This window comes from Leucoraja erinacea, chromosome 23 (genome assembly GCF_028641065.1).
Source record: "Leucoraja erinacea ecotype New England chromosome 23, Leri_hhj_1, whole genome shotgun sequence".
NCBI classification, from domain to species: Eukaryota; Metazoa; Chordata; class Chondrichthyes; order Rajiformes; family Rajidae; genus Leucoraja; species Leucoraja erinaceus.
The window spans coordinates 24,033,938-24,055,555 of record NC_073399.1 but is presented as its reverse complement, the minus strand read 5'-3'; the positions used below and the strand labels follow the sequence as shown (position 1 = coordinate 24,055,555).

Genomic DNA, 21,618 nt, shown 5'->3' with positions numbered 1-21,618 from the left:
CTCTCTCTCTCTCTGGGACTCTCCTCTCCTCTCTCGCACTCTCTCCCTCTTCTCTCCTCCTCCTCTCTCTCTCCTCTATTCAGTCCTCACTGATATCCCTCTGTCCTCCCCTCCCCATCTACCTACACTGGGACTCCCAATCTATTAATCACCCATTACCCACCTCGCATTGACATCTGTCCTGCCCTCCCCCCCCCCCCCCCAATCTATCCTCACCCTGATCCCCCGCATTCATTCTCCTGTACTGACCCACCCATCCTACGCTGATCCCCCAATTCATACTGTACTGACACCCCTTCCCATCCATCCTGACTTCTCCCCCCCCATTCATACTGCACTGATCCTATGTTTGACTATGTTTGAGGTTTGAACCAGGCAGGTGGGACTAAGGGAAAAAAAGTTGTGTCGGCACGGACTTGTAGGGCCGAGATGGCCTGTTTCCGTGCTGTAATTATTATATGGTTATATGGTTTGATGACGGAATGCAATGAAATGTGTTTTAATTCCCAATGTTATTATTTGTTTTGACACCTTTAAACATATTACCATTTGTTGCAGTTATGTCCTTTGGCCATCTCTTGTCAGTTAGTTTAACCTGTCAGAAGGGTATAGTCGGTTTTAACAGCTATTATCATAAAATGCCTTTAGAAATTTCCTTGCAACCTGTATGTTTTGTTGTGGATAAATTATGTGGGAAGCGAGAGTGTTTCTGTGCCAATAGCAATAACGACCCATGCTATGGCCATGTCATGGTAATTTTCGGTCCTTCACAGAAAACATGCTTGCATCAATTGCAATATGTAAAAAGAGTTGAGATATTGTATTATAATTTTTCTGCATGTCATTGTGGTATATATAATGTCTTGATTGGTGAATATGTATAGTTTGTGACTTTATTTGAAGCAGAAATAATATGTGAATGTAGACAAAAGTGCTGGAAAAAATCAGCAGATGCGGCGGCATCTATGGAGCGAAGGAAATGGGCAACATTTCGGGCCGATGGGTTGATGACTGATGGGTTTCGGCCTGAAACGTTGCCTATTTCCTTTGCTCCATAGATGCTGCTGCACCCGCTGAATTTCTCCAGCACTTTTGTCTACCTTCGATTTCCAACATCTGCAGTTCCTTCTTGAACATAATATGTGAATGCTTCATTGAGCATAATTCCAACTGGTAACTACGCACTTCATCCAAGCACATTATCACACGCTTCATGCAAACCGTCTTAAATGACCACCTAAACTGTCATTTGGCAACCTAAAAAGCTGTCAAGGTTGCCCGGCTGGCAACAGGGAAAAAAAGTCAAGCGAGAGCCGTGACCTCTACAGTTTTAACCTCATTTTACAGTTCTACCCCTCATTTTGATTAAAAAAAAACATGATGAAAGCACAAACCCGAGGCTGAGGGGCAAACGTCATAGCTGTTGGCAACACACAGGCCTGTGCCCGGCCTTGCTCTGATCGGAGTGCGGTCCTTTCCTTCCTCAGCAGGACCAGTGTCTGGCTCGGACAGGTGCCCCAGAGCCTCAGTGACCGATTCTCTCCAGAGCTCGGTGTGTCAGTGAGCACTGCCTCACACAAGCCTGGGGACCAGTGGTGCGGAATGCAAGCCCGTTGTCAAAAGAAGGTGGCTCCACTCCCGGCAGCCAATTGGACATTTTATCTCTGAAACATGATCTCTGGGAATTAGCAGCCTCCCTGTCACTAGGAAGTCACAACAGCGTTGCCAATCTGGCGGCACTTTAACAAGCCCTTCCTCACTCACTGCACGGTGCACCCACCCCTCTCCCCACCCCATCAGCAGCAGACATGTCTGAGACGCACTTCTCTTACAGTATGTGAGCTAGCCAGTGGGTGACATGTGCAGGCCTGTGCATAAATCGTTCAATTCAAGCAATAGGCTTCATTGTCCATTCCAGTTTGCATGGTGTGGGGTCTGACCTCCCACCAGACCCCCAGGGCACACTTTGCATCGCTGGCTCTGGCTGGGCGTTTCGAAGCACAAGCTCCCCCACCCAGCTCAGCACCTATCTCCCCAGCATCAGCAGCTGAGCTGGGCAAATTGCCTACATCCCACCAATGCAACCCTCAGCCCCAGGGCCTGAGAAGCAAGCATTTAAAGCAAGATACAACAGTTGCATTCTAGGCGGATGTGGAAATAGAAAAGACAGAGCATAACAGAAATCAGTGGCTGCGCGATTTGGGGTTTCAGGAGAGGGGAAACGATGGTGTGAAGATGCAAAAATATGACTTTCTGAACATATCGCGATGTTCAGCCTTTGGGAGTAGAGAAGGCAAGTAAACTCTCTGCACCTGTCACACCTCCCACCCAGAGACAAGCCATTGCAAGTTGTTGTAAATTAGAGCTGTCAACTTACTAGGCAGTTAAAGGATGAAAGACCTGGGGCAAACAGTGTTTGGAACATGGGGTGGAGCAGCAGAGTGCTGGCAGACAACATAACCACATCTGGCACCCTTGCAGCCCACAGACTGCACACCCTCCCTGTCCCAGACTAACCCATCGTGGGAGCACTGCAGGGAAATTGGGGAGGTTAGAAAGGGACAAAGGGAGGGAATGAGGAAAGTGAAGCTGGGGAGGGTAAGGGATGGGTGGAGGAGAGAGGAGGGAATGAGAGGGTTGAAGGGGAGAGAGAAGATAGAAATGGAGGAGTGAGTGGAAAGGGAAGAGGAATGAGTGAGAAGCGGAAAGTGGATGTATTTCAAATCATCAATTCGCTTCTGAATATCGATCGTGGCTCAGTTAGTAACACTCTTACGCTGGTTCGAGACTCAGGTCAGAAACCTGAGCGGACATTTCAAGCCGCTGCTCCCTGTGTGGTTCAGAGACTGCACTGCCCAAAGAAGCACCCGGCCAGTTTTCACTTGGGATCGCACTGTGCCACTCCACCCTAACACACCCCCACAAATTTTGCAAACCTTGCCCAAGAGGCTCAAATTATTGTCATTACACAAAGTGCTGGGGTAACTGAGTGGGTCAGGAAACTTCCCTGGAGGACATGGATAGGCAATGTTTTGGATCGGGAGGGACCCTTCTTCAGACCAGTTTCTTGTGTCTCCATTTTAAGGCTCAATTTACTGCTCTGGTGACTCACCCCTAACGCTATAATTTCCCCCACTCTTGACTACCCACTTGTGGAGGGCTCCTCACCACCGATCTGCCTGCAATCCCCACCCTGACCACCAACTCCCACAACTACTGCACCCTGAGCATGTCACCACCACTCCAGGTAGTTGAACTTTTCCCCGATCCTTCCCATTCCCAATTCTCCCACCATTGCTCAGCAGTAACTCTCAACCTCACTTCCATTCTCTGACACATCCAGTCTCCAGACCCTTGACCCTGTGGTGTGCCAGAAGGAACTGCAGATGCTGGTTTATACCGAAGATGTACATGCAAAGTGCTGGAGCAACTCAGTGGGTCAGGTAGCATCTCTGGAGAAAAAGGATGAGTGACGTTTTGGGTCGGAACCCTTCTTCAGACTGAAAGTAGAGGGGACGGAACTGAAGGTAACAAAAGGCCAGAACAATCCATGTCTGGCAACAGATGACGATTCCCTAGCCAATAGGTCACCTCCTACCTCTAGTTCCCACCCTTCTGCTTTCAGTCTGAAGAAGGGTTCCGACCCAAAACATCACCCATCCTTTTTCTCCAGAGATGGTGCCTGACCTGCTAAGTTACTCCAGCACCTGGTGTCTACCTGCGTGTGGTGCGTTCTGCAAAGAAGGCCTCTGAAAGAACGGAGCTTGCATGAGGGAACACAACACTTGGGCCTCGGGTGCTCCACTCTCCCAGCCCTCCACAGCCCGTTGTCTACTGGCCCAAGCAGGCATCTTTCTATTTCCATGCATTAGACAATGAAACCTCTCCATGTACCGAATCCCAGCGGCTAGGTCTGAGTGGGAGGTGTTTGGAATAACATGAATCAAGACCCAGATTGGCTCTTACCTGCAGACTGGTCGACCTGTTCGCTGGGACCTTCTATACTGATGTAGGCCTCCGGATGTCCATCAGGGGGCGCTGCCTGCATGAAAGCAAAGCAAATACAGGTAGATGCATCGCGTCAGTCCATTGGCCTCTCTGATGAAAACAACCAGAATATCTGCCGCTGTTTTATTTTGCCATGTGTGTCTGTACTGTCACCTGTCCTCAGCCCAAGCCCTGAATTACAGCAAGGTGGAGGGCAGGCGGAAAGAAAGGAATTGCAGTATGTGGAGTGGAAGAGGGAGGAGGAAGGGAGGGGGGAGAGAAGGGGAACAGGAGGGAGGGGGGAAGGAGATTGGAGGGAGGGGGGGGAGGAGGGAGGAGGGGAGCGGGTGAGGAGGAGTTTCAGGGGGGAATGGAGGCAAAAATAGCAGGCGAGTGAATGGAGAAACAGGGAGAGTCTGCTTCTGCATTGTTCTGGAATTAGATGATTACTCCCGTATAACCTTTGGCCACATAAAAGCCATTAATCGAACAGTTGCTGTTGGGTGGGGGCAGATGGGGCACTGTTTCTGTTGTAGAGAGAGTGCAGTTGACAATCCATGAACCGGAGGAAACTGATAGAAATAGGATGAAATAACCACTGGCTGGTTCAATGACAAGGCTGGGGTTGTCCAACCATGGAAGGGGGAGGGGGAAAACACACTCAAGGACTGGCCAGGTGGACAGAGGGGATCAGAGTCTGTGGAGATGCTGAGGCTGACAGTCAAGGTGGGAACTGTGCAGAATTTGGACACCTGTGGACAATGGAGGGGGCTAACAGCAAGCTGGAGGGGCTTCAATCCTTTCTGTGAGTTTCAAAGTAACTGCAGAGGCCATGACCCCAAATGACCAACCTCACCAACCCCATCACCCACCAATGCCATCACCAACCCCATCCCAAACCTATTGTGCACCATGTAACCCACCCCACCTTGTCACCAGCTTCCTGTCCCACAGTTTCCTAGAGAAGGGAGATGGATGCACTGAGTTTCTCCAGCATTTTTGTGTACCTTGGATGCACTGAGATGTGCTTTGAATCTACAAATGTAGAGGTTGGACTTGCAGGGTCCAGTGGCTATTTTCACATTGAATTAAAAAAAATGAATTAAAAATGTATTGGCCAAGTATGTATGCATACAAGGAATTTGCCTTGGTGCTTTGCTGGCAGATGTATAAAAACACGATATACAGCAGACAATTAAAAAAATAAAACATTATAATTTAAACATGTGAAAATAAAGTATCCAGAGTAAAAGAGGCAACAGACATTTTGGCTGTTGAGTAGAGCTACTGCTCATGGAAAAAAGCTATTTTTATGTCTGGCTGTGGCGACTTTGATCGTCCAGTCTTAATCACATGCCAGTGTTTTGCTGACGAGCAGCACACTCCCGTACCTTGCCATTCTCCCCGTTGTTGCTGGCAGTCTGTCCATTGGCACTGTCAGTGCTTTGCCCACTGCCGGCACTGCGAATACTGCCCGCACTCCCTGTGCTGCCCACGCTATTCCTGTCACCTGCAAACAGAGGGAAACGATGTTTAGACCGTTTACTTCCGACTAGCTGTAAGCCTTCAGCACTGGCACTCAGATCGGTGGAAAGACACGAAGCAAAACAACAATCTACCAACACGGCTATTTGTTTCAGTTTGGTGCAATCCCCGGTCCATAGACTTCCTCACGTAACCTGCCCTGTGGGAGTACTCCAGAGGTCAGTGGTGCTTTCTGTCAGATGAGTTAAACTGAAGCCTGCTTCCACCGTCTCAGGTGAGTGCAGGATGATAAACATACCTCCACCGAGTAACACAGAACTACAACCCAACCCAGTGGAATACTCTGTATACTCCTCCACCTCCTCTCCTTCACACCTGACTCACACTGTGAATGACCAAATGTTCCCCTAAATCCTTGACTTGCTATCCTATTCTCATCAATATATTGTATTACCTCCTGGGATATCTTCCCGTGTTAAGCGATACTCTATTCATTGATCTTATCAAGCATTTAAATACGTTCGCTGTGTAAAACACTGCCTGAACATTCCCTTTTTCCATATATAGAGCCTTTCCAAATTCCTTAAAAACACACGGCTCGTCCCCTCCCTTCAAGGTTTACTGAAGTGAAGACTTCTCGGATTACTAATAAGTTTAAATGTTGCAAATTGTTCAACATAGCTCCAGCATTTACTATGGAAAATAGAGTGTGAGGATGGATGGAAAACAGGCTTGGCGAGGAGCTGAGTATGGCACTGGTACCCCATCCTCACAGACTTGCTTCTTGTACACTCAGGGGACAGAGAAATACCTCGGCATAAAGGGACACAGATGCAATAGAGACCTGGCAGGCAAGGTCAGTGGTCCTCTGAATCTTCTGTTCCTAGTCTCCAAATGCCTCGTCCTGTACTCCCCTTTCTCCATACATCCTGCATTGAAATAGAGACTGAGGTCCTTTTCTTGACTCATTCTTACTGAGAACACAACTCCCCACCTCCATCACGGATCCTTTCCTTCTATGAAGAGTTCAGTTTCCCATTCCGTGGCATCTTATAACCTGTGCGTTTTATCTCACCCTCTGTCTATAGCACTGCAATGTCATTCTTAGTCCTTTTCCTTTGCATTTCTTCAAAATAAACTATGGATGACAATTAATGGGAAAGGGGGGATTTCAATAGAGGGTGAGCTTTATTTACTTTAGAAGCAAGAGCTCAGCGGGATAGGTAAAGGGATGGGACGAGCTGTTAGAGGCAGGTAAAGTATACCCCACTCCATGACATTAGGGGATTGGGAAGGGTGGGCAGAAGCAAAGACTCGGTATTCTGCACACTGAACAAGAAGCATTGGCTGTGGCAAGACAATGTTCACAGTTGCTCCAGTACATTAGGAGATGTCACGGGAGCAGGGATGAGCAGGTCAGCAAGCAGAATGCTTACCGAGATCTGGCTTTCTGAGGACCCAGATATCCCCAGCAGGTGCAAAGAGGTGGGCTGTGGAGAGTAAGAGGTCCATGCCATTCCCTACCACAGACAAGAACACCCAATCGGTCTACGTCTTTACTGCTAATATAAAACAACAACCAAAAGGTCTGAGTGCATCATTAAGAAATCATGCTCTCCCATTTAGAACAACCACTCAGAACACTAGGCCACTTTCCCAGGTTGTTCAGGAGACCCACATTTAAACCAAGAACCCATCCTGGATGTCAGCACTGAGCAGAAACTCAACTGAATCACCCGCATAAATGTATCTTGACCACAAATGCTGGTAAATAACTGGGCATCTGACTCACCTCCTGGCATCTAAAGCCTTTCTATTATCTACAAGGCACAAGTCAGGAGTGTCATGAATGACCCTTCACTTGCCTGGATAGTGCAGCTCCAACAACTTTGAAGAACTCAACACAAAGCTGCCCACTCATCACCCTCTACGGGGGGGGGGGGGGGGGGGGGAGATTGCAACCTTCACGTGATCCGCCCCGTTTCAACGAATGCAATCAACTCGGCGTGCACAATCAAATATGATCAATATAGAACAAGTTGTCCTGCAACTTTAGGCTGTGCACGCCATACGCAAGAAGAAGAAGTCATCCTCTCTGCTAAACATTCAACCCCTCTGCACTGTTGACCATCTACAAAATGTGCTGCAGTTACTTGCCCAGCCTACTCTGACAGCGTCTCCCAGATCTCTGACCTTGACCACCAAGAAGAACAAGTGCAGTGGGCCAACACCTCCACCTGCAGTTGCTGGAAATCAGAAATAACACAGAAAATGCTACAAATGCTGAGCAGGTGAGGCAAAGAGAAACAGAGTTAATGTTTCAGGTCGATGACCTTTCTTCAGAAGTATGAACAGGGGAGTATGCTCAATGGGCTGAGTGGGCCATTCCTGTTCCCACACTTCTTCCCATCTTCACAAGCTACTGGAGAGCTATTTGGGAATCTGAAATCCCACGGTGCTAGCTAGTGTCTTGGACGTTGGGTTACCTTCAGACACCTTGCTGTTGTCGTTGTTGTGACTGGTCCGACTGAAGGCCGGGTATTTGAAGGTGCGATGGGTGGGCAGAGTCTGCGAGTACATCTGCTGGTAGAGCTGCTGCGTCTCGTCGGTTTGTGAGGTGATCGAGCTGTGCTGGTGTGTCTTGGGGAAGAGCTGGCGCTGGTGAGGAGGCACTGAGGCATGACGAGTCAGGGTGCCTGGATACAAATAAGGCACAACAGGCAGCCCAATCAGACCATCACTGCTCCACAGTTGCAATCGTACAACTCTATCCTATCACCACCTGTCCATTCCCCTATCCCCTACCAGCCATGGCATTGCTAGGATATGGTTCAGCCTTACTAAGCCTTACTAAGTTCCTCACCAGAGTATTCATAGAGAGAGATAGTTATAAAAAAGCAAGCCTTTGGTCCACATCTGTGCCAACCATCAACCACCATTTACACTAATCCTACCCTAATCCATTTATTCCATTTATTCCCCCTACTTTCCTCTCAACAATCCCTGCCACCATAGATTATTTGACTAATAGTTCATGTTTCTCATAGGAACATAGAAAATAGGTGCAGGAGGAGGCCATTCGGCCTTCGAGCCAGCACCGCCATTCATTGTTATCATGGCTGATTGTCCCCAATCAATAACCTATGCCTGCCTTCCCCCCATGACTCCACTAGCCCCTAGAGCTCTATCTATAGAATCTCCTGAGGACTTGAACTGAATCAATTCACGTTCCCTTTTTGTGAGTGAGCCGTTCAACCCCTACTAACTTTTGCTTCAAACTAGTCGAATGACAGCCGGTATCAACTCAGAGGTGACACTACTATTCATTGTTAAACCATCTGACGATGAAGGGCAACACAGTTGCACATAGCAGGGAGAATGGTCCAAACAGGGGATTAGGTCACCAATGCAACTAAAGGTATGAACAGTACATTTTCCAATTTCAAGTAATCTTTACCTCCTGTGTTTTCCTCTCTCTCCCTCTCACCTCTGGTCCTCCCAATTCTTGTTCCCTTTCCCAGAATTCCCCAATACAAAATATCCCAGTGTAATACAGGGGTAGATACATCCTCACCAATGATGCCCATGTTATATACTGACAGACTCGACCCACCAGTACTCTACCTGTGTTATACAGTGACAGACCCGTTGCACCCCAGTTTTATACAGTGGAAGACCTGTCCCCACCACTGTACACCACTGTACAGTGGGAGACCTGTCCCCAGCAATACTGTGACACCATATAATACATGTTTGCTACATCCTTCCTGTAGTGTGTTGACCACAATAGTACACAATACTCTAGGTGCAGTCCAACCAATATTTTATACAACTGCGACTGGATATCAGCAATAAAATAAACTGCTGGAGGAACTCAGCGGCTCAGGCAGCATCTATGGAGGGAGTCTGAAGAAAGGTCACAATGATGAAAGATTGCCTGTCTATTTCCTGGCAGTTTTTTTTTTTTTTTTTTTGCTGCAACTGCATAAGAACGTGATTGAGACATGGGAGCAAGACAATTAGACCAGGTTAATCACAGCCCTGGGTTTCTGGTCCATGGTCCCCAGGCCAAGGTAACTCTGAGGATTAAGTGATCCCTGGGGCCCAGGCAGAGTGGATGAAGGCCGTTCCCAGTTCAGACTCTGAGCTGGTTCTCCTACTCTTCTGCCAGACCACATCAGGGGCTGCACCTTTCAATGAGTTGGGAATGGATGCATTGGCAACTCTGGGGCTCGGGTAGCCAGCCTGGCCAGTGGCCAAATGGGACACTTGATCCTTGCCAGGCTACTGAGATGACAGGAGCCTCAGAAACTCATCCTGCTGGCTTCATGAAATGTAAGTCAGGAGACCACACACCTGTTTTTATTAGTGGGTTGGAGTGAGTTAGCAGCTTCAAATTCCAGGGCATTAACATCTCAGATGACTTTTTTCTGGGCCCAGCACACAGAAGGAACTACGAAGAAGGTGTGGCAACGTCACAACCTTCTTTGATTCGGCATGTCACTGAAAATGCCAACAAACCTCTACGAAGGCATGGTATAAAGTGACCTGACTGGTTGCATCAGGGCCTGATACAGCAATTCCAAAGCAAGGGACTGCACAGTTTGGTGGACTCAGCTCAGTCCATCAAGGACACTGTCCTTCCCTGCCCATCAACAAGGCGGCCTCTGTCATCAAGAATCCAGGCCATACCCTCTTCTCACTGCTACCATTCAACAGGAGGCACCGAAGCCTGAACTCACACATCATCAGGTTCAGGAACAGCTACTTTTCTGCAACCATCAAGTTCTTGAACGGATCTACGCAACCCTAATCCTACCTCGACAATGAAACACTACGGATCACCTCCTGCACGACTGTGGGCTTGTTTTTCTAATTATGTTTATACACTAATGTTGTGTTTTTGCACAATTTCTTTCCTTTTATTGTCTTGAAGAATATGTGTGTAAATTGTGTATAATTTGTGTTTTTGTGTGTTGTCTGAGTCTATGTGCCTGTGCTGCTGCTGCTGCTGCAAGCGACATTTTCATTGTAGCTGTATTGCACTGCACTTGTGCAGATGACTGGACTTAACTAGGCTACATCCGAAAACTTAGTCCCAAATTGATATCCTTACAATGGAAACAAATTGCATCCTTTTATATCCCCAGCAGGCACCGAGTATTGGATTCAGTTCCATTTAATCTACATCACAGTCCGTTTCCACTAGCTTCTACATCAGTATCCAACAAAAGTCTAGCCATCTTATACCTGAATGTGATTACATCGCAGGATCCAGAACACCTGTGTGAGAGTGAATAATGTTTTCCCCCGCCCTGGCTGGGCAAGAGCACTGACCTGATCGCTTGCTGATCACCTCAACAATGGATGGGGGGAAATAGCCGACGCAGTCCGTCCCCTTCTGGATGTCGTGAATGTGCCCCTTCCAGCGCCCATCAGCGTGCTGCTCAAGAACCTGCCACAGGGAGAGAGCGACAGACCAAGTCACTGACCGCAGACAGTCAAGGAAGTGTTGGTGGCACAGAGGAAGGTAGCTGCACTGACTGAGCAGAGCGTGATATAGTGAGAGTTTACGACTGTAATTGTCATACCACAGGAAGCTGCCACTGAATACACAGTCAAGTACTCTCTCTACCCAAGGGCAGCCTGGAATACACTGGGATACAAGAGAAACTGCTGTTAATCCATTTAATAGAGGCACAAGTTTACTCCAAATAAATATGAGCTTCACAGCAGGCCTGGTCTGGTGCACCAAAGGATGCTACATGCTGTGGAATATGTAGTGAGACTGCAGTATAGGCAGTGGCCTGTTATAGCCTATAATATACACAAGGAGCCGATTGGTGCCTGTAGTACAGAAAGAGGCCTGCTGCTCTCAGTAATATATAGATAGGGGGGGGGGGGGGGATGTTATTAATAGTAATATACTGAGGGAGCTCAGATCCCCTGTAATACAGGCAGAGGCTTGCTATTTTGTGTAATACAGGCATGGTGCGTGCTATTTCATATAATATAGACAGGGAACCCTGTTATGTACATAGGGAGCCTGCTATTCTCTGAAATATACCCTGGAGAATTGTTATGATGTGTAGTATACAAAGAGGCATGCACTTTGATGTCCGAAGAAAGGTGTTGACCCAAAACGTCACCCATTCCTTCTCTCCAGAGAGCTGCCTGCCCTGCTGAGTTACTCCAGCATTTTGTATCCATGCACTTTGATGTAATATGTTCGGTATATACAATATGGGAACAATATCAGGTATATACAATACAGGTTGCACTGGGGCTGGGATTACACCGAGCCGAGGCTCACAGGTAGGTTGATGTACATCCGACCTGCTGCAGGTCACGCAATGCCAGGGCTGCTCACCGTGATAATATCGCCTGCCCTGATGTTGAGCGAGGTGAGGTCGTGAATATTCCAACAATCCTTCAGGGCTCGGACCTGGAGAACTCCCGAGGCCTCTGTCGGAAAGAGAAAGTCAGATAATGAGAGGAGGCATGAAAGAGTGAGACGCCCACTCCCTGGGCACCCGCAGCACAGAGCATCTCGCTGGTTGGAGTGGACGGCTTGGCAGCTTGTTATTTGTCTATTACACGCTTTAGTCAGTTCTAAGAATCCACGTGATGCTTTTATAATCTTCTGTAAGAGGCGGTTAATATTCCCACTTCTGTTCCCCAAATCCCACATCACACTCCCAACATCCCAACACTCTTCTCACAGGGACATCCCAACATCCCACACATTTAGTGTGTGGGAAGGAACTGCAGATGCTGGTTTACACCAAAGGTAGACACAAAATGCAGGAGCAACTCAGCGGGACAGGCGGCATCCCTGGAGAGAAGGAATGGGTGATGTTTCGGGTTGAGCCCCCCCTTCAGACTGAGATGCTGCCTGTCCCACTGAGTTACTCCAGCATTTTGCGTCTATTCCACACATTGACTTATTACACTGCCAACAGCCCCGTGCTCCATCTCAACATTCCCGCAGTTCCATTCCAGCATTCTCTCAGCACTATCTCAAAAGCCCCATCCCCACGGTCCCCCGGGAGCGTGCTTGACAAGCCTACAGACCTCTGACCCTCCCCTCTTTACCTCTCAGTAGGTGCTTGATCTCTTTGCTTGCCTGCGAGGTGGTGAACTGGTTGACAATGTCCAGGGCTGTCTGGCTGTAGGTGTTCCTGATGCTGACGTCAATGCCCGCCTGTGCAAGGAATGGGGTGCGGGAGAGTAAAGATGAATGACGAGGCAAGGTTCGAACCTCTTCAGCCCTCCCTCCAACTCCCTCAGCCATTTCCCCCATCACTCCCCACTCGCCCCATGGAACTAACAGAAGCTCTGTGGTGACACACCAGCGCTAATTCCAATTAATTCCAGATGGAAAAGCATGACATGTAGTGGGGAGAGGATGGTTGAGGGGATTGAGGATGGTGCTTCTGCCAGCCAAAATATTGATTTATATCTGACAGACACATTCTGCTGAATGGTTGGCAAGTTGGCAGCTGCCCAGCTACTGGCAAACTGGCCTGGGTTGCTCAATGACCCTCTCCTTGTATACGGTCACTGGGCAAGCTGTATGCCCCTCACACCTTACTGCAAATGCAGGGAGGAAGCTGCTCCCTCACAGCACCAGAGTCCCATGATAAATCCTGAGCCCTGACTTATTGATTGATACTTTGTTATCACGTGTGACATGTCACTGTGAAATTCTTTGTTTTGCATACCATACACAGAGTATGCAAAGAGTCACCATGTAAAGGGCATCAACAATGTCACAGAGTTATGTCCTGGGACCATATCTCTGAAGATATATCCTGGGCCCAGCACATTGAAACAATTACAAAGTAAGCTATACACTGCCTCTACTTCCTCATAAGATTGAGGAGATTATCAAACTTCTACAGGCGTACAGTAGAGAGTATTCTGACTGGTTGCATCACGACCTGCTTCAGTGACTCCAACCTCCAAGAACAAAGGAGGCTGCAGAAAGTGGTGGGCATTGCCCGGACCATCATGGGTATAGACCTCCCATACTATCGCAGGGATCTACAGGTAGCATCGCCTCACACAAGCAGACAAAAACATCGAAGACCCACACCACCTCAGTCACATGCTAATCTTGTTGCTACCTTCAGGAAGTAAGTACAGGAGCCTGAGAACCGTTCATTTAAGATTCAAGAGCAGCTTTTCCCCATCAATCATCAGACTCCTAACCACAACACAGCCTCAGCTACTATTTACTGTGGACTTTGTATAGGTTGCACTCTGTACTTACGCTTGCACTGTTATGTCTGGTTATCTAATAAACTAAATTAAACTGATTTTACAAGCAGATCCTCTGGGGATCACATAGGGGTTTTGCAGGAATGTGTTGTGTTCACAATTGCCTTTTCCGATGTTGTAATAGGTGCCACACTTCAAATCTAATTGACTGGGTGTAAAGGATATTAAAACCTCTTGATTCATTAATCATTAAAGGTGAGGAAAGAGTGAGAATGGGCACTGAAGGTCCAATGTGAAGGCACTGAAGGTCTAAGGTAGAGGCACTGAAGGGAACGATTGGTGTACAAGTCCGAGGCACAAGAGATTGCAGATGCTGGAATCTGAAGCAAAGACAGGATAGTTGGTGGAGGTATACAATAGGTCAGGCAGCATCTGCGGAGGGAAATGGGCAGTTAATGTTTTGGGTTGAGACCCTTCATCTCCGCTGAAAGAGTAGCGGGGATGTTGCCAGTAACAAGCGGTAGGGAGGAGGGGTGAGGCAAGAGCTGGCAAGCGGAAGGTAGATCCAGGTGAGGAGGGGTTGATAGGCAATAAGTGTAGGAAAGAAGGCTGAAGAGTGATGTAGAGAACAAAAGGGTGCAAATTCTGGAATCTGATAGGAATGGAAGAGTGGAACCAAATAAGGAGGGTGGTTACAGATGGGAACAACAGAGGGACAGGAGGTTTGAGAAGTGGGGAGGGAGCTGAAAGTGGTTATGGAGTCACTTTGAAGTAGACCGCAGAGTGATCCAAGGACAATGATCTATTGGGAGATGTAGGGCTGGTGTAGGTGAGGGTGTTGGAGGCCAATGAACAATTGAAGGCTCCTCTCTGAGGAACTCAGCTTGGACAGCTGAGTCTGTGGAGCTTGGAGGGCACTGTTGATTTACTTTACCAGAGTTTACCCCATGCAGACTTACATCGAGCAGCAGTCGGACCACTTCAGTCTTGCCACACAGTGCTGCTTCATGCAATGCTGTCCCTGTTTTAGCCACCCTGTTGGCATCGATCCCAGCCTTGATCAGCAACCTGGAACAGAGAGAAGAACGGCAGGGTTAGCCGGGCTCGGGGAACACGTGTGGAGTTACTCTTCGGAGATTCACCCAGCACAACGTGCAGGGGAGCTAAAGGAGTGGGGTGGAGGGAGTGACTATTGTGATAGTGTGCAAGGACATGTTGTGGTGAGGGAGCCTCTGACAGTGCGCGAGTCATCTTGGCAGAAAGGGCACAAGGGGTGATAATGGAAAGTGTGCAATGAAAGAGCTCGGGGAGAGGGCACAGGGTTTCACTGCAGAGCGAGGGTGCGTGGTATCTCAGGCAGAGGACGGGCACACAAATCCACAAAGAGCAAACACAGTGCACTGAGAGGTGGGTACAAGAAGGCTCCGTAGCAAGAGGGGCAAGAGGACTACACCGAAAGGGATAAGTGAATGCCAGAGCGAAGGGATCCTATGCCAAAAGCAGGCAAGGGGATGCCCGCACAAAACAAGATGCACCAGGAATGCACTGAGAAATTCCCATTAAAAGCATGCGCAGGAAGACCCTGTGGTGAAGAGGAGCAAGGCCCACCACAGGGAGATCGTGTGAGAGTCCCGTGAACTAAATGTATCATGCTCTCGCGTTGACGGGTGCATGGGGATCGCAGTGCGACCATTTGTGAGGTGAGCACAGAGGTTCCGTTCTCGAAGATCAAAGGCACTTCACGAAGTGAGGAGCACAGACCCCGAGGCATTGGCAGAGGCACCAGAGAAACATAGAAAATAGGAATTGGCCCTTCGAGCCGGCACTGCCTTTCAATATGATCACGGCTGATCATCCAAAATAAGTACTCCGTTCCTGCTTTTTTTTCCCCCCATATCCCTCGATTCCGTTAGCCCTAAGAGCTAAATCTAACTCTCTTGAAAACACTGCTCTCCACTGCAACACGCCACTGCTACATATGGAAGGAGAGAGCGAATAGCAGAGGAAACAACAGCACTACCATGCACCAAAGTGGCTCACCTCCACAGCTCTCTGGAGTTTTAGTTTAGTTTAGTTTAGTTTAGAGATACACCGCAAACACAGACCCTTCAGCCCACCAAGTCTGCATTGACCAGCGATCCCCGCACATTAACACAACCCTACACACTCTAGGGACAATTTAACATTTATACCAAGCCAATTAACCTACAAACCTGTACGTCTTTGGGTTGTGGGAGAAAACCGAAGATCTCCGAGAAAACCCCTGCAGGTCAGGGGAGAACGTACAAACTCCGTGCAGACAAGCAACGTAGTCAGGATCGACCTACAAATACTTTTGACTTTGACTTAGATTCGGGTCTGTGGCGCTGTAAGACAGCAACTCTACCTCTACTGGCAGTGTAGGGTTTACAACCCCCATGGAAGGAAAACATTCCTTCTCATCTCCATCTTAAAGACATGACCCATTATTCTAAAATTATGCCTCCATAGATTTCTTGTTCAGCAGCTACCTTATCCATCTGCTCCGAATCCTGTGTGCAATAATAAATATGTACACCACTAACTGTAGATGTGGATGCGATATGTTGATGCTTGGTGCATAATGCATGCAGAACATTGTTTACACACAGAGTGCTTTGCTCCACTTACTCAAGATCCACAATGGATCCTCTGCTAATAGACATGTGGTGACTGAAGGCTGCAAGCTAATTAACATTCTCCATTAGACTAACGCCTCTGTAAAGCTGTGAGTGTCTCACCTCATTACTGTTTAACATCAACATTACAAATCTCATTAAAGCTGCCCTGAAGCTGATAAAAGCAAGAGCCCCCTTGGCAGTGTTAAAGCCCACTGAGACAGAGAGTTAAACACTTCTTCGGTGGTTCATACCTTGTTCTGATTATATATCTGAGCAGATAAAGTGAACATTTATCAGCCTCTCCCTGGTTCTGCTCCACATGGAACATGTGCTGGGAATACTGTGATCGCTACTTCTGACCATCAAGAAGATGATTACAATAGTTTTTTTAATAGGGCAGCTCTGGGCATTTGAGCACTGAAATATCCAACCAGGCCTGAGTGAGGGATATGGGGAGCAGTTCATAGACTCCCCAGATTTGGCAGCCAGGTCACCAAGTAGTCTCAACCACAACCAATGCCCACACCTCGGCACCCCTCACTTCCATCCCTGCAACTCCGCATCCCATCCACGCTTCCAGATGGCTGAAGTCTGCTCTTCCAGCAGAGCATGAAATATCCCCGAATGTTATTTCACAGAATAGTGTCCTGGCCCTCAGCCAACATGTAAGATAAAATCCGATCACTCTCATTCTGAGGTTGTGGGATCTTGCTGGGGAAAATTTGCTGATACGGTTCCTGCAGAGCAATGCCAACACACTTTAAACAGTGCTTCACTCTCTGTGAAATTATTTTAGATGTCCTCAGCTTGCGAACGAAAAAGTCTCTTCAATATTATCCACCACTATGATATCTGCCCACTGCAGAAGTTATTGGAAGAGTAGTCAGTGACCTGGACTATTAATCTGGAAAAAGATTCAAACCACAATAGCTAGAGGATGGGGTGGGGGTGGGGTGGGGGGGGGGGGGGGGGGGGGGGGGGGGGGGGGGGGGGGGGGGGGGTTAGATTCAAGTCATTAAATAAATATGGATCCAAAGTCTGTCATAATGATTGATGAAATGACCAGGTGAATGGATGAGAAAAATACAAGCAGATTCCATGAGACTAAACTCAGACCAATTCCAGCCTCAATGTGGAGAGACCGGATAGGTTGAGGTTGTTTTCTTTGGGGCGCAAGAGGCTGAGGGGGAAGAAAGTGTGGGGTGTAAAATAATGAGGCCTCTGCTAAAGGGTTAAAAGCTTTAGAGTTTTAGACTCATCATTGGAGAGGTGATGAGGAAAGTTTTCTCACCAGAGGGCAGTGGGGGACTGGAGCTCAACACCTGCCTGGGTGATGAAGGTAGGAACTTTCACGGGTTCACAAAGGGCCCAGACGAGCCCAGGCAAAGAAGGCTTCGGAGCAAGTGGTGGTGAGTGGGATCACGTAGATTTGAACCTGATGGTCAGCATGGCCATAGAAGGCTGAAGGGCCAGTTTCTGTGCTGTATGATTCCCTAACTAGAAGAAATTGTCTGAGGTACCTGGCAAGAGGCCAGGTCTTTGGAAAGCCAGAGGATGCATGAAATGGGGCACCCTGACTGGTAGGAGTCAGGGTCGACAGTAAATCTCTTTATAATTTAACGGGCTGCTGTCTGGGAAGCTATGCCTAAAGTCCTGTCTGACCGCTGGGGAAGAATCTTGCTGCTACCTCGTCAAATGCTAATGCACAAAGGACAACAGCAGCTGTTATAGGGAGGGCGGTCCTGAACCCCTCTGCATTCCCCTCCCCCCTGAGGGAAATGACAATATGCGCTCAGGGGGTCGAGTGTTACAGTAGATTCCATCCAAGGAATTGGAGCCTTGCACTGACAAACTGACCATAAATCAATGGCATTGTGAGTGCAATTTGACAGCAAGATATAAGGTTGACACATCCTTGTTAGTTACACACAAGCAGGTGCACAAGAGCATCAATCTACATCCAACCTGAGCTGCGATTCACGGCCTTTGCTGGATTAGTGTAGATGCAGACTAACTCTGCATCCAACCCACACTGTGGCTGCACTGGGAGCATCTGATGGGACAGTGCAGAACTTTTAAAAATGCAACGCATCTGAGCTCATTTCAAGCGCAGACATTGTCGACACTCATTGTAACACATCATGTGCAGAGACCATCAGATTAATTTCTCTAACTCTGGAGGATTTTTGTGGTGCTTCGCACAAAAGAATAAGTCTCACACAACAGCAATTGTCCATCAGTCTGCCCGGATCACTTCGACCACCTGAGAACACCTTCTGCAGTCATATGCATCTGCTGGTTTCAGATCAAGCAACTGGACAACATGGTCCAATTATCAAATAGTTGATCAGAAGAGGAAGTTTTAAGGGACATTTCACAGTTGGGAGGAATGTAAAGAGATGGAGAAGGTGTGGAGGGGGATTGTGGACATCAGAGAAGCTAAGTCAGTAAGTGAGGGAACAGGTGGATGGATGGCACGTGGGAGGTGATTCTGCAAATTCCATATAATTGTAAGACCTGTAGTTTGCACAGTGAAAACCTATCAGGACTCTCAGCCACAGGCGAAGAAGAAAGCTGAGGTGAAAGCCCAGCTATAATCTAATTGAATGGCAGAACAGACATGTGGGGCTGAATGGTTCTATTTCTTCTGTATATAGAGAGACTGTGGCCAACCATATGAACTCAACTCACAGGTACTCCAATTCTTGAACCAGCTAAACAACCCCTTGAATTGCTTTACTGAGCCATCCAGGCTTGCGAGTGACACTGACCATGTATTTAACCCCAGACAAAATGCATCTTATATCAGGGCTAAAAACAGGTTTGCGCATTAAAATGAAAGGCAGTACTTGATAATGTCCTTGTGCCCATTCTTTGCAGCCAGATGCAGTGGCGTGGTGAAGTTGGCATCGGCACTGTCTTTGGACTGACCCTCCAGCAAGGCGACACACATGTTACTGTTCAGCAGGAGCTGGGCGACCTGAGGAGTGAGGCAAGGGAGAGAAAATCACATCAGAGCCATTGAGAGATTAACAATATCCATTGTGGACACAATACCATTCAGACCAAAACCAATATGGACCTGGCTGAACTTCAATATCGAATAAGACCTAGATGTTACTCATGAAGCCTGCAGTTAGAGTTGTCAAACCTGGAGGACTAGGAACTCTGGATAATATTTGCAACTGGTTTAGTTTAGTTTAGAAATACAGAGCGGAAACAGGACCTTTGACCCACCGAGTCTGCACCAACCAGCGATCCCCACACACTTGCACTATCCTACACACACTAGGGATGATTTTTTTTTACATCTATACCAAGCCAATTAACCTACAAACCTGTACGTCTTTGGAGTGTGGGAGGAAACCAAAGATCCAGAGAAAACCCACGCTGGGTCGTGGGGCGAATGTACAAATTCCGTACAGATAAGTACCCGTAGTCAGGATGGAACCTGGGTCTCTGGCGCTGTGCGGCAGCAACTCTACCGCCACGCCACCCTACCAAACTGTGGTTTACAGAAGACTGGTGTTTGATTTATGCCATCATGTTACTGTAATCTCATCACCTGAAGGGGCATGTTCATCCACCCTGAAAGGCTGGGTCTTTGTTCAACCCTACTCTTCAGGCTCTCCTCCATTCCAATTATCCCCACCTCCTCCAAACCTCTTCTTCAAATACCTGCCTCTGCATATCTCAACATCACTCCCCCACACTCAGCGAAGGTCATGCTCCCATTCTCCTCTCTGGGCCAGACGTTGTGGGTTCAACTTCTCCTCTGGAGCACATTTCAGATAAGACATCAAACTGAAGCCCCATCAGCTCACTCAAATGTTTGTGGGCATTCAAGGAGTAAGAGGCATTTGTTTTCAGGGCTGGGAACAACATCCCAGCCGACAGCTAAACCAATGTCAATCACTTCACTGTTGACTGTGCTATCTTACATCAACTGACTGACATATTTCCGACATAATAGAATGTCTCGACTTCAACAGCACTTCTCCAGCTGTTTGGAATTTACTGAGATAGTAACGTTGAACTAGAAATGCACGAGTTACATTGGAAGTCCATTCTGCCTTATGTTGATCTGGACTATGCTCTTCCCAAGCTGGGCTAAAAGGTTAACTGCCCTGTTTCCTTGCTTATCTGATAAAACCATCTGTTTTCTGGTGTTCCCATGACGATAGATTAACCCGTGCTGAGAGTCGAGCCTTGCTGGCAAGTACCTCTGGATCATTTAACTGCAGGACTATCCAGATCCAACTTCAGCTGGTGCCAAACACAATTGATCACTACCAGAGATTAGCTGTCAGTGATGTGAGGTTGCCTGAATCTGACCTCCAAGGCCATTCTGTCCAACAAGTGGACATACCGGATTCAACATGGGGAACCTTCCCTGCACTCCCTCTAATGTAAGTACATCCATCTGTGGGTAGAGAGATCAGAACTGTATATAATATTTCACCAGTGCCCTATTTAATTGGAGTGATGGTTACTCTTGTACACATCTCCTCTTGCATTAAAGGCCAACGTTACAGTCTTCCATCCTGTTGATGTCAGGGTTACTAGTTGCCAAGAATATGGCACCAGGTGTGTCTTCTCCAACTCAAATTTCATCCCATTCAGGGAGACAAGTAAAATGATTCATGTTCTGTGACTGCCTGGAATGAGGCCAGGGTAAATGCATGGTGAATCAGAGTTGTGTGTCCGATGACCCAGCTGCGCACAACCATCCCTCTAACCGACGGCTCATCTCATACGGAAAACTAGAGGGGATGGGGCGCTTGGAAGTGGTGGTGGGAGAGCAGAGAGTGGAAATATACAACTTGTATTTCTTGGCAGAAGTAGTTCAACGAACTGCAATACACTGTCAAGGTCACTGTGGTTTAAAGCCTTGAAGTGATAAAAGTCACAGGTTAGTACTGATGGGACCGAATAATTCCCTTTAAGATACCTCACATTTTCCTAAGTACCATAGGAGTGTGGCAAACTCTGCAATGTATATTTGCATTGAATTAGGAATGAAATCGACTGAAACAAACCAAAATGCTGGCAATACTCAGCAGGTCAGGCAGCATCTGTGGCAAGAGTAATAACATTAGAAGGGTCTTAGCCTCGAAACATTAACTGTTCTTTCCACAGGTAGCGTCTGAACTGCAGAGGGTTTCCACCAATTTCTGTTTTTCTTTCAGATTTCTGCATTTGACTTTTGATTTTCATGTGTTCTTCTTCTGTGTGACACACTCACAGCCAAACAGCCAGTTGCCACATGCAGTCCAGGCCTCAG

General features: G+C 47.7%; 1 protein-coding gene across 2 annotated transcripts in view; it reads right to left on the bottom strand.

The window, feature by feature from the left end:
• The window catches only part of LOC129708394 (caskin-2-like), a 264,337-nt gene that overhangs the window by 37,020 nt on the left and 205,699 nt on the right, over positions 1-21,618 (bottom strand). For both annotated transcript variants that reach the window (XM_055654104.1, XM_055654105.1), the window contains 8 exons: positions 19,184-19,314; positions 14,655-14,763; positions 12,568-12,676; positions 11,843-11,937; positions 10,810-10,927; positions 7,959-8,168; positions 5,379-5,497; positions 3,967-4,042 (listed from right to left, as the gene is read on the bottom strand). In XM_055654104.1, the coding sequence (XP_055510079.1) occupies positions 3,967-4,042; positions 5,379-5,497; positions 7,959-8,168; positions 10,810-10,927; positions 11,843-11,937; positions 12,568-12,676; positions 14,655-14,763; positions 19,184-19,314 (967 nt within the window). The remainder of the gene's footprint in view (positions 1-3,966; positions 4,043-5,378; positions 5,498-7,958; positions 8,169-10,809; positions 10,928-11,842; positions 11,938-12,567; positions 12,677-14,654; positions 14,764-19,183; positions 19,315-21,618) is intronic.